The sequence below is a fragment of the Nanorana parkeri genome, unplaced genomic scaffold (assembly GCF_000935625.1).
Source record: "Nanorana parkeri isolate BGI_ZX_2015 unplaced genomic scaffold, ASM93562v1 scaffold10, whole genome shotgun sequence".
NCBI classification, from domain to species: Eukaryota; Metazoa; Chordata; class Amphibia; order Anura; family Dicroglossidae; genus Nanorana; species Nanorana parkeri.
In genome coordinates, this window is record NW_017306278.1 from 3,405,697 (window position 1) to 3,418,133 (window position 12,437).

Here is a 12,437-nt window from a genome sequence, read left to right on the forward strand (position 1 = left end):
TGTATTCTGACAGCAAATTGGCGGACCTTCGACAAAAATTTCTTGAAAAATAGACTTTTGCCAAATGGGTTTTTTTTTCCAGCATATACTGGTGGAATTTCAAGTCAGCGGTTTATATGGCCAGCATTAGGGAATTGCTTGATTTGTTTGGCTGGAGTAGAGTAGCTGGGGGTGTAAACAGACATGGCAAGCTTCTGGGACACCTGAAAATGTTTGTTCATTATTATTGTGTCATAATTGCCATATTTCTTTAGCTCCTGATTCTTATAGTAAGGCCTCATTCACATGGGAAGTGTTGCTCTGTAGATCGTCATGGGCCGCTGTTTCATGCGCTTGGAGCTGCAGGAAGAAGCATGCAGGCAGCTCACATAAGTCTATAGGGATGCGCACCCCACACCTCCAAGTTTTGACAGACGTACACAGGCGGTGTACGGCCTTGGACGAAGACATGGAGGGGAATTTACCAAAACTGGAGCAGACAAAATCTGGAGCAGACGTACATGTCAACCAATCGGCTTCTCTTTCATTTTCATATCTTAACTGAACAAACTGAAGAGAGAAGCTGGTTGGTTGCCGTGCACAGCTGCTTCAGATTTTGATAAATTCTCCTCATGGTGTATCCAGGTCCGTGCACCGTCTGTGTGCGGCTGTAGGAAGCAGCATGGGAGGGCTTGCAGCTCTGGCTTCTCCATAGCATTACATGAGCTGCCCGCCGCATGCTTCCTCACACAGCTCCGGGCAAATCAACAACCGGCCCTTCACTCTGTACAGGGCAACACATACCATGTGAATGTTCTTGTGTGCAGTGAATCTGTTATCTAACTACAGAATTGCACGTGAACGTTTTAACTTTACTTTTGCTTTTAATAAAATGTAAAAGTAAACTTTGTTGCAAGCATGGTAGGTAAACTTTAATGGCAGTGCGTGACGCTGTGTGTGGTTGAGGGAAATCTCACTGAATCAGTTATTTCTTATATAAAAGGGACTTGTGCGTTTTGGTTTTCTGTCCTCCGATGTCTGGTCAGGACATACGAACTATGACGAATGTATTTGTGAGTTGTTTTTGCATTTCAGATCGGAGTTGATGACCCTCAACAAGTAAAGACTCCCCCGGGTCATAAAAATAAATGTTACTGAGATTTTCGGCGTTCCTTCGTAGTGACAGTTTAATTGCAGCCCCATGTGGAGTCCCAATTATCATAAAACAAGAAATAAGATTCCATGTACTACTTGGGCTTAGTAAATAATGACAAAACCTTAACGCTACCCCTGCCAAATTCATAAAGCAGACCGCTTCTCTGTAGTTGGGGGATTGGAGATTGCATCATATTACCACCACAGGTGCCAATTTTGGACCCTCAGTTCTCTGACACGATAGCCAACCACCAGCTGGCAGAGAGTTTTATGATGACCACATTTAGAATTGGCTTTCCCACTCTCCATTCGCAGAGCCGCACTCGAAATACTGTCATTTCAGATCCCGTCCCGGTGATTTTCCACCGCTTGCATGACCAAACGAACCTTTGCACTCCATCCTTCTCATCTGTATCCCAACAAAACCCATAAATCACATTCCCGTCTTGACTGCGGAACAATAGGTCGGGTGAAGGGCATGTTATTTCATCGCCCCGATCGAGTGTCCTTCCTCACTAGAGGCCATTTCTTCCTACGGCTCAAATGTTAATCTTGGCTGGGCGCGTTGCTGGTGTCATCTGAAGGGTCCCCAGGGAAGGGAAATCCATAAAGAATCTATTTTTATGGGACGGATATGTGATGAAGTTTTTGCTAAGGACAGTGCGTTCTGATTTCAGGAAATCGAGAGACTGGAGAGCGCCTTGAATCAGAGTTCAGAGCGGTGGCAGCTTCTGTGGGAGAAGGCAAAGGTGAAATTGAAGGAGGACGCCAAGACGGAGATTGTGAGTGCCGGGCCGTTCCTGTACTGTTATTGTCCTGGGAGATGCTTAGATATTATTGTGGTCCTCAGCGTGAAAACTTGGCCAGTCATCTGTTTGTTTTTTCTTCGGTTACATAATATAACACCAGAGTCACACACTTCATCAGGTTTCTTGGCCCAATTAAGATTTCCGTAAGGACAAAGTGAGCTGTACATTGTGTCATGTTATGTGCAGCGGGTGAATTATATTATCCAATAGTCTGTGTAAAAAAAGCAAGAAAATCTGCATATTACAGTGCAGTATAGGGAATACCAATATTCTTAGTTGAAACAAACACCAAATGGCCGTATACTGATTATATGTTGGCAGGGCCGGCCTTAGGGGTGTGCGAGCCGTGCGGCCGCACAGGGCGCCATGGCAACAAGGGCGCCGTGCGGCCGTCACAGCTCGTCCTGTGGGCGGCTTCTCTCCCCACCTACAAGTTTAATACCTTTGAATAAAAGTTTTATTTTTATCACACTTTTTAATATGTTTCTTTGCGGCTTAACAAAATAGGAGTCTTTAAATGGTGCATATATTGGGGGAAATGGGTGTGGTTACGGGGGCGTGGCCACTAAAGGGTGTGGCCACTGAGGGGCGCTGTAAAGCTTTCTCGCACAGGGCGCCTAAAGGCCTAAGGCCGGCCCTGTATGTTGGTTTACCTGTGAATGATCTCCAATAAAAAATAATCATCTCGCATTTTATTGCTTAAAGGGTCTCTGTCTCTTTGCACATTCAGGACAAGTGACAGGTTCTCTTGAAAAAGAAACCCCTTGCATGCGCTTTCCCACCACTCCGTTCCTATGTCGTGGTCTGGAGCCCAATCCCTGTGTAAGCTCCATGTCAGATTGCGTCAGGGTAAATGAGGTGATCTCCTCACTTGCATGACACTGCTTGGGCCTGGTCATTGGCCACTCAGGCCTGAGCTTTGCATCCTGGGAGAAAGTCACACTTTCTTACATGCCTAGAAGGGCTCCAGTGGTGCAGCAGGATGAAGGTGAGTATTAGCAAGGTGGAGGAATGTTCTTTGCCCTGAATGGACAGAGAGACGGATTCTGTTTAAAGCAATACTGAGCCTAGAGACGGGCTTAGTCAGAGAGACTATACGTCTAAGCCAGTCAGTAGGGTAAACCGTGTCAGTGTAGGGAGTTTCCAAGGTTAATCAGAGAATCTATAGCTAAGCTCCTCCCTAGGTGAACTGCATCAGAAAGGGGAGATTTCAGGTTTAGACGTGGAGAGTCTTCATCTAAATCCTTCTCTAGCGTGAACTGCGTCAGTGGGGAGGTCCCAGGCTTAGTCCTAGAAAATCTACAGCTAAGCCCATCTGTAGGGTGAACCCCATCATTGGGGAGATCTCAGGCCAAGTCATAGCGACTCTACAATAAAGTCTGTCTGTAGTGTGAACCGCATCAGAGTGGGAAGGTCCTAGATTTAGTCATAGAGATTCTATAAGTAAGCCCATCTTTAGGGGGGAGCCGTGTCAGTGGGGAGGTCCCAGGCTTAGCCAAAGAGAAGCTACCAGTAAGTTCTTCTGTGGGGTGAACCGCTTCAGGGTGGGGAGGTCCCAGGCTTAGTTAAAGAGACGCTACAAGTAAGTTCTTCTTCAGGGTGAACTGTGTCAGAGGAGGGAGGTGCCAGAGAGAGACTCAGAGTAAGGCCATCTCTAGGATGAACCGTGTCTCAAGTGAGAAGGTCCCAGGCTTAGTCATAGAGACTTTACAACTAAGCCCATCTCTAGGGTGAACAGAGTCAGTAGGGGGGGGTTCCAGTGCGCACATGTGGAACAATAAAGTATACTGAGATCATTTTGTTGGGTTGATCTTTGTGATTTAGCCTTCTATGGGGAGGTTGGAGTAGATCCATCTTGCCTGTACCTGCTCTCCATGCTCACCGACGTGCTATGTAATCTTGTGAGCGGCGATCTCGTCTCTCCGCATACACTTCAAGTGAACTGAGAAGATATTCATATATTCTCTTTTTTTATTGAATTACAGAGAAAGACTTCCAACTTAATGTCCCCCAATCTGCAGTCTTATCAGAAGACATCCATGATCCATCTCCCAGACAGCGGCATAGGGGATGAGCAGCACATGACATCCTCACCCTCCAATGGAGTGGATCGAAGATCAGCTACACTGTACAATCATTTTACCTCCAAGAACGAGGAGAACAGGTAAACCTCGGCGCCTCCAGGGAACTCTGTATAAAAAAGCAGACTGGTTCTCTTGTGTACTGCTTCAACAGGCACAGAATCTTTTTTCAGTGTTCATACCGCAGTGACTTCAAATCTGTCTTTAAATTGAATAGACACACACTAGCTGTAAGTGGCAACCAGGCTTGCAGTGCAAGTGCCCACACTGTAAGTGTTCCTGTTTCCTTTAGAACTTTGAGGCAGATGTTTTGCATGTTGAGCCAATGTGTGGTCAATCCATTCACAGTTTGTTTTTTTTTGTGTAGGTCATTTGAAGGTATTTTGTATAAGAGGGGCGCTCTGCTGAAGGGCTGGAAACCTCGATGGTTTGTTCTCGATGTCACCAAGCACCAGGTAGGTCTGTGGTACCCTCTCTTTAAAGGGTGGAGAAGGGATACAAAGGGTGGGTGGTAGGGATGTACCGTTACCAGAACTTCCGGTCCAAGGGACATTTCCTCTGACCGACAGTGCCACAAGGGAACATGGAGCCAGCTTCCAGGCCAATCAGGAAGCCTGGAGGTGGGTAATGACTCCCCTCCCATCTTCCTGTTTGGCCGGGAAGCCGGCTTCACGGCCAATCAGCATGGAGCCAGCCAAACAGCATGGAGCTGGCTCCATGGTAACGGAAGCACCGGTATCAGCAAGTACCGAAAGGTAAATATCGGTACTCAATACCGAAAAACTGGTGTCGGTGAATCCCTAGTGGGTAGCATTGGCCCCTCTGGAAAACACACCAGGCAGACTGAGGTGGTGCAAACTTACCCCCGAAAAGTAAAATACAGAGCACATAGTGTGTGCGTAATGTAATAATAATGTAATAATTTTGCTATGGGACCCCATAAATTGTCGTTACACTTCTGGACAATACAAAACAAAAATAGAAAAAAAACAGACGGGGGTCTTAATCATTCCCTATCCTAAAAAAATACATTTTAGCTCTAGATACACTTTGAAGAAGTCCCTTAAATGTGGAAATTCACCATTAATGCCAATAGTCGACCTTTTGATGGGGCTGCTGCCTGAAGTTAATATTGGTACACTGGAATATATATAAACTGTATATGTGTGATGATGATGTAATCCCTCACACTTCTCTTTCCTGTCTGTGATCCAGCTCCGATATTATGACTCTGGTGAGGACACGAGCTGTAAGGGGCACATCGACCTTGCTGACGTTGAGACAGTTGTTCCTGCCGCACCAACAATAGGAGTGCCAAAACACGCCAATGAGAAGGCTTTCTTTGATGTGAGTATCATCCCGGCTTTCTTCATTCATGGATGTACATATATATACATATATACACCGCAACTTTATATTAAAGGGCTTTTGATCAGATTAAAAGTAGATTGTGGTTTTCAATATAGACAAGTCTACGTGGACACATTCCTGGCCCTGACATATCACAATATACAGCAACTAGGCTCGTATACTGATATCTGTGCCCATACTGAGTATTTGGGCGTACTTGCCCAAATGCTTCAGATACTTATCCCGATACCCAAACTTCCATTATCAGGAAGCTAGGCCGGGAGTCCTTACATGCCGCCCGGCTTCCTAAGTGGCCAGGAATCTGGCTCCATGCTCCCTCGTCACCAGAGAGCATGGAGCTGGCTTCCCGGCCAATCGGGAAGCCAGAGAGCGGGTAATGACTCGGCACCCGGCTTCCTGTCTGGCCGGGAAGCTGGCCAATCCGGAAGCCTGCTCCATGATTCCTCGTCACCTGGTGATGAGGGAGCATGGAGCCGGCTTCCTGACCAATCAGCAAGCCGGGCGGTGAGTCATTACACGCCTCCTGGCTAATCAGGAAGCTGAGTGGCGAGTCATTACATGCCGCCCGGCTTCCTTAATGGGACTTCTGGTATCGGTATTCGAAGAGTACTGACAAAAAAATATATCGCTATTCATACTCGATACCGAAAAACCGGTATCAGTGCATCCCTAACAGCAACAGTATCATTCTTTAGAAGAGCTTCAGCTTTTTGGTTATTGTAAAGTAGTCGAAGAGCTCCAGTCGGTGACATTGTCTAGGCTGAGATGTCACCAGTCTGCTGCAGATGGGAGGGAAGTATTTCATAAATACCTGGAAGTGTTAGTGACACATGACTTAGCATGCTGCACTCCATTCCTTGTAACGGGAATGCAGATAACCCTGTACCTGACACACACTTCTAGGTCCCATTCATATGCTGATGACCAGTGGAGAGATAGTAGTTTGCACTGAATTGTGGGAGATGAGATTTGCTTACTAATTTAGACGTTCTCACGCGTGAAGTCCTGCTGAGGAGGCAGAACTGCTTCTGTGTTGCACGGCCGTCACTAATACCCACCTAAAATCCTTGTCATGTTTCCTTCTCTGGGTACTGATGTATTTTCATCAGGCTTCCTTCAGTAGGCGGGACCTATTGGCAGAGCACCCAGTTTTGACCCGCCCACAGGCATTGATTGGCAGCTGTGCAAATAGCCGCTCTTGATTGGACAGCACTGTCTGCCTGCAATGTCACAATTGATTCCTGGGAATTGTAGTTCTCCGGTAAACATGGCGGACGTGATGTGCAGATCCTCCGCCAAACAACCGGGCCAGACTACAATACTCAGCTGCCAGTGACATCACAAGAAACCAAAATGAAGATTTTAAAGAAAGTAAGAAACAAATCAAAACCATTTGGGGCTTTGGGAGAGGGAACTATAAGTGGAAAGTATTCTTGATCCTGGATTTCAGCTTTAATCATCCTATAAATCTCCTAATTACACAATCAGCGGCCGTGTAATGTAAAGCCGGGTTGGCGATCGCCATGCTGGCCGGGCGGAGCTGGTAATTTGATGCAGCATATTGTAGCCTCTTATAAATCATGTCACATGTGTTTTCTGAAGAACGGTAACTCAATCTGGATGTATTTCGGAGCCCCCCATGGTTTATGTTCTTAAGAAATTCAAATGCAACAATGAATCAAATGTAAAAATATTTCTGAAGATATCATAACCGATTGTATGTGGGAAGAAAGGTCATAAAGGGAAAACAATGTTCATGGTGCACTGTAGCTGGTAGTAGTGGGACATATTCTGTAATCTTGATGTTGTTTGGTAGCTTCTCCAACCTTCTTCTTCAGTTCTGATGTCCGGAACATCCCTCAATGTTTATATTCGCACAGTCAGCTTCATCCAATCACCGTGAATGTGTCGAGGACAATGTTGATTGTCCAAATTCTGCAGCTCAAGGCTCAGCAGATTTTCTTGGGCTCCACCCCATACTGCACGGGTTCAATGCTCTTTAGACAAAAAGTTTTCTTTAACTCTTGGCGCTAATGGCTGCCAGCTGAACAATCCACTTGCTGTTGCACACTCAAAGCTTTCAACAGTTTTTTACACACAGACTTGAGGGGCTGCTCATCCAAGGCTCTGGGGCTTCCACCACGAACATAGAAAACAAAAGGGAACAGAGCGCCACCTCCGTGTGTAAAATCGTTTATTACAATAAATAAAACAAGGGATAAAAGTACTCACAAACAAACGTTTTCATCAGGCTTTAACAACAAACGAGAGGCCACACTGTCTGTTAACCCAACATGGTATATCCCCGACCATGATTCAGGGGCAAGCCCCCTTCCTCAGAATCATCATGATTCTGAGGAAGGGGGCTTGCCCCTGAAACGCGTCAATCTTGGCTGACTGCGGTCGGTGGACGGTGATGTGACCGGAGACTACCGTGTTACATGGTCGGGGATATACCATGTTGGGTTAACAGACAGTGTGGCCTCTCGTTTGTTGTTAAAGCCTGATGAAAACGTTTGTTTGTGAGTACTTTTATCCCTTGTTTTATTTATTGTAATAAACGATTTTACACACGGAGGTGGCGCTCTGTTCCCTTTTGTTTTCAATGCTCTTTAGGTCTAGGGGTAGAGAAGGAAGGTGCAATACATACAGTATTACTTGTTCCCGCAGTCTCCCTTCATCCATGTGACTGGTCCCCTGAAGGACCACCCCCCCCCGGCTTGGTGTTGGACCGCTCAGGCCTGGGCACCGTCGCATGAGGAAGGTCCCTTGCATCCCTCTTAGCCTGGGCTCTGGTGGGAAGACCGCATAGGAGCAGTTTCTCTTTAAGCAGTCCTGTGCTTTGTCCATACAGTGCCAAGCAACAGGTTCACATTGATGCCTACCAGCTGCTTATACTTACACACTTCTTACAAGGGTGAGGGAACATTAGCCCCGCATAAGCTCCAAGTCAGACTTCCTCCTTCATGACAAGGTTCACTTGTAAGAGGAGCTCCCAGGCATCCAGCAAATATTTAAATGATCTGCTGATTCTGCCCACTGATAATGTGCAAGTCTGCCTTATTCATGAGCTCCTCTGCCATGTGGTTTGGTGCAAAGCTGCCACCTTGTCTGTTGGTCCCAGAGACATCAAGAAGCCTACACTGGGGTGAGGAGCGCCTGGTCTGCATGTTCACCTTGCCCAGCATTTGTTTTTCTCAAAACACAAGGCAACAGAGTAGTAGGGCCCTAGTGCGTAACAGCCGTAGCTGGCTTAAAATTGAACCTTTGTGCAGGTTGTCCGTATCCCCTTCATTTTTGGATGGCATGCACCTCTACCCTTTGGTGACCGCCTTACCACAACAATCTATCGCCAATCAGGCGCTAGCCGGCCATGCAAACATGTTTTCAGCTTGTCATTCGGGATTGGATACATGTGAAGAAATCTCGCTGTGTAATTGGAAGCAGATAGAGAAGTGAAACATTACATTCTTGCAGGATGCTCACATCTTGGGGCTTCTTTCCAGATGCCATCTGGGATCCGTAGAATTGTAGGGTGGGGCCCCGAAAAAATTCCAATCCATGACATCACCCGCCATTGGGGAGAAGGCAGAAATAGAGCCGTGTCTATAGAAACCAAGACAGTACACATTAGAGGGGCTTCACGTGATCATTCCGCTGTCAGATGTACATTGTATGCCAGTAATCGGGGTCCCGGGACAGTTTGTGCCTAATCCCCCCCATGTCATCTGATAGGTATGTATAGAAACAGCCAGGTTGTTTGGGACATTGTGTTGCTAAAAATAAGTACTAGACTGTAAATCTTTGGGGTTGTTAGTTGCAAAACCTCCGTTGCATCAGAAAATAACTCATGTGTGATGTGTTGATCAGAAGATATGACATGAAGGAATCCTTCGTATCGGTGTCGCTGTTTAATGAAAAACTAGATACGTGCTGAGGGAGGAGAGTGACAGGGAGATGAGCTGGTCAGTCTGCTGACGGGGAAACCTTGTAATTGAAAGCATATTGTAACAGATTTAAAAAAATGGGTCTCCTTCCCCATTAAGGCTGTGAAGTGTTGTGTTGAGACTGGATGGATAGAAATACAAATCCTTTGGCAGCAGAACAGCTCCTATAGATGTATTCCATCTGTGTATTTAGCAGTTTGAAGATTGGATGTAGGGTAGACACTTCTGACAAAAATAAGCCAATCAAACTCTGGCACAAATTTTTAAGCAGAGTTTGCCCATAAAGTCTGCACACCTGCTGTGCCCATTATGAGGTTTCCCGCCATCTTTGTGCTGTGTTCCTGATTCTGCACACTAGGTGTACCCAATTATGAGAAGTTCCCACCATTACGGTGCTGAGTTCCCGGCTCTGTACACTTGCTGTGCCCATTATGAGAGGTTCCCGTCATCCCTGCGCTGAATTCTCAGCTTTGTACACCTGCTGTGCTGATGATGGACTCCCACCATCCCTGTACGGAGTTCTTGGATCTGCACACCTGCTGTGCCCATTATGAGGGACCACCATCCATGCACCTTGGTTCTCAGGTCTGACCACCTGGTTTACCAATCATGAGGAGCTCCCACTATCCCTGCTGGATAGATAATGTAAGAAGAGTAGCTTTGAACACACAAAGGTGTGCAGGAACATCTAAAACTCCACGTGGACAGGAACAGAACTGGGAATTATGGCCAGGAGATCTCACTGTTCGAATATTCAACAGGTCAGGTATAAGAAACCAGGAGCTGACCTAGCCCAGTAGACGTCACATAACTTTTGGGTGTCCAGGGGTTGCAGTATAAATATATAAACTTGTACCGGCTGAGCATGCACTGAGCCGACTTCCTGTCCGGCCCAGGTCTTATCTTGGAGGAACAACACCTGTCAGTGGGAAAGCCCAATGCTGAATGACTGATTCTTTCCTGGAGAACGCGCTCACCGGTGATTTATATTTATTTCCAAACCTGATTGCGACTGCCGGGCCGGAGGACAGGGCCACGAGCATACCAACTTGTTTGTACGTCCTCCTGTAGCTTCGATACGCAAGCTGACCACACCAGCACAGAAATGCTTCCATGCTGGGCGTGACCAGATTACCAATAGGAAAGGAGTGTAACTGGCAGGATCACCAGAAAGGTGCTACCGACTGAGAGTGTAGTGGAAAAAATGATGCATCTGCTTTATTTTACATTGCAGGTAAAAACCAGCAAGCGGGTGTACAGTTTCTGCGCCCAGGACGCACAAAGTGCCCAGCAGTGGATGGACAAGATCCAAAACTGTATATCGGACGCTTAGGATGACGCATAGACCACCGTCTCTGGGATAGAGTTAGCCATATCTCCTCCTAGTACAGGAAGGAGTTTTTTTTTTCTCTTTTTTTGTATTGTGCATTTTTGAAGGACCCTTCCTTTCAGGTAGCCAACATCTCCAGATCGTTACAGGGCCCTCAGAAATTCTTCCATGTGGGGGCGGTTCGGAGAATTTCTCCCATGTAGCGCTAAGGCCGCTTACTGCCTCGCAGGGGCACTCCGCAAGTATTATTTCATTGTTACAGGAGAAGGTCAAACTTTTGGAGCTTAAAAGGTATCTCCACCTTTCTAAGAAGAACCTTTATCTTATGACAGGGCTGTGGAGTCATCAATATTAAAAATAATATTTATTTCTAGTCTTGATCCTTCATGTTGGTACAGGGATTTGTAGTATCCAGCTTGTCCAGTGGGAAAGGTTCACATTTTGGTTATGGCCAAGGCTCTTCTACAGCAAGTTTTTATAGATTAGGCTTTCCATGGGAGCAGGCAACATTGGACATAGCTGACTATTCAAACACCTGGCAAACATAAGGAAACAAGACAGTTCATTTACCTTCTTCTGCCATGCCTTACAACAAGGGTTCCTCTTGAGGTTGTTTGGGGTTCCTTGAGCTGTGGCTAATTGACTTCCAATCTGATGGGGCCTGCATTGCTTCAGGTCAAACGCCACTTGACAGAGCCTCCAACATGACACCTATGGTCTTTTGAGCTGGCTGTAAAGAGTAGCATTCTGGCCATCACTGTAAGGGACGTTTTTCCAATAACCCCACATCAATGGCCTATCCTTAGCATGGGTTCCCTGAGACCTAAAAATTATTTCAAGGGTTCCCCTGGGATAAAAACTTTTCAAGGGTTCCCCTGGGATAAAAACTTTTCAAGGGTTCCCCTGGGATAAAAACTTTTCAAGGGTTCTTCTGGGATAGAAAGTTATTCAAGGGTTCCTCTGGGATAGAAAGTTATTCAAGGGTTCCTCTGGGATAGAAAGTTTAAGAAAGGTTGCCTTCTAATATGGAACGTAGCAGAATTGTGGAGACTTTTAAGCCTTCAAACAAAGTATTATGCAGCTTGTTATTACATTCCCAATATGTTTACTACAATAGGGTCAATGGGGACTTGAAGTCGATTTTGGGGCAGGACCAGAAGTAGGTCTGATGTAGTCAGACTGACAAGTTTACAGAACACTGTACAGTTTTTGTTTTTTTTTTGTTTCTTTTAGGGGATTTCTTTTTTTTCTACGTAGCTCAACGACTAGCCTCAAAGAGTCCGTAGTGTCGGTGCTGTGTGGTGCTTTTATTGTTTCGTTTTCTAGTCGTATACTTGTCACAACAGATTGAGTCACACACCCGCAGCATAGTATAGGAAGGATAAGTGTGTGTGGGGACCTAACTGCGCAGGGCCGGCTTCTCGTCTTAAATTCATTGAATATGCACTACACGATTAATGCAAGCACATGCACTTAAATTCATGAAAGACAGAAAGAAAGGATCAACTTAAAATTTAATATGTACATAGTTTTGCCAAAACAAATTGGACATTCCTAATTAATTCCTCTGTAACGACCGCTATGTTTTTTTTTTTATTTAATTTGGTTTTTTTTAATTTGTATTTTTTAGTGTCCAAAAAAAGTAAAAAATACTTATATGACCACTTGTAATATCACTTGACTGGAGTAATTGAACTGTTAATATGTTTATCTTCTATGACAAAGTTTGTACTGTATATAAATAATTTTTTTGTATCTTCTTTCT

At 45.6% G+C, this 12,437-nt stretch overlaps 1 protein-coding gene across 1 annotated transcript in view; it reads left to right on the plus strand.

Moving 5' to 3' along the window:
* Positions 1-10,876, plus strand: part of SBF2 (SET binding factor 2) — a 301,018-nt gene extending 290,142 nt beyond the window's left edge. The window contains 4 exon segments of the mRNA XM_018555287.1: positions 3,935-4,107; positions 4,392-4,479; positions 5,240-5,371; positions 10,577-10,876. Of these exon segments, the coding sequence (XP_018410789.1) occupies positions 3,935-4,107; positions 4,392-4,479; positions 5,240-5,371; positions 10,577-10,675 (492 nt within the window). The 3' untranslated portion in view covers positions 10,676-10,876.
* Positions 10,877-12,437: the final 1,561 nt, after the last annotated feature.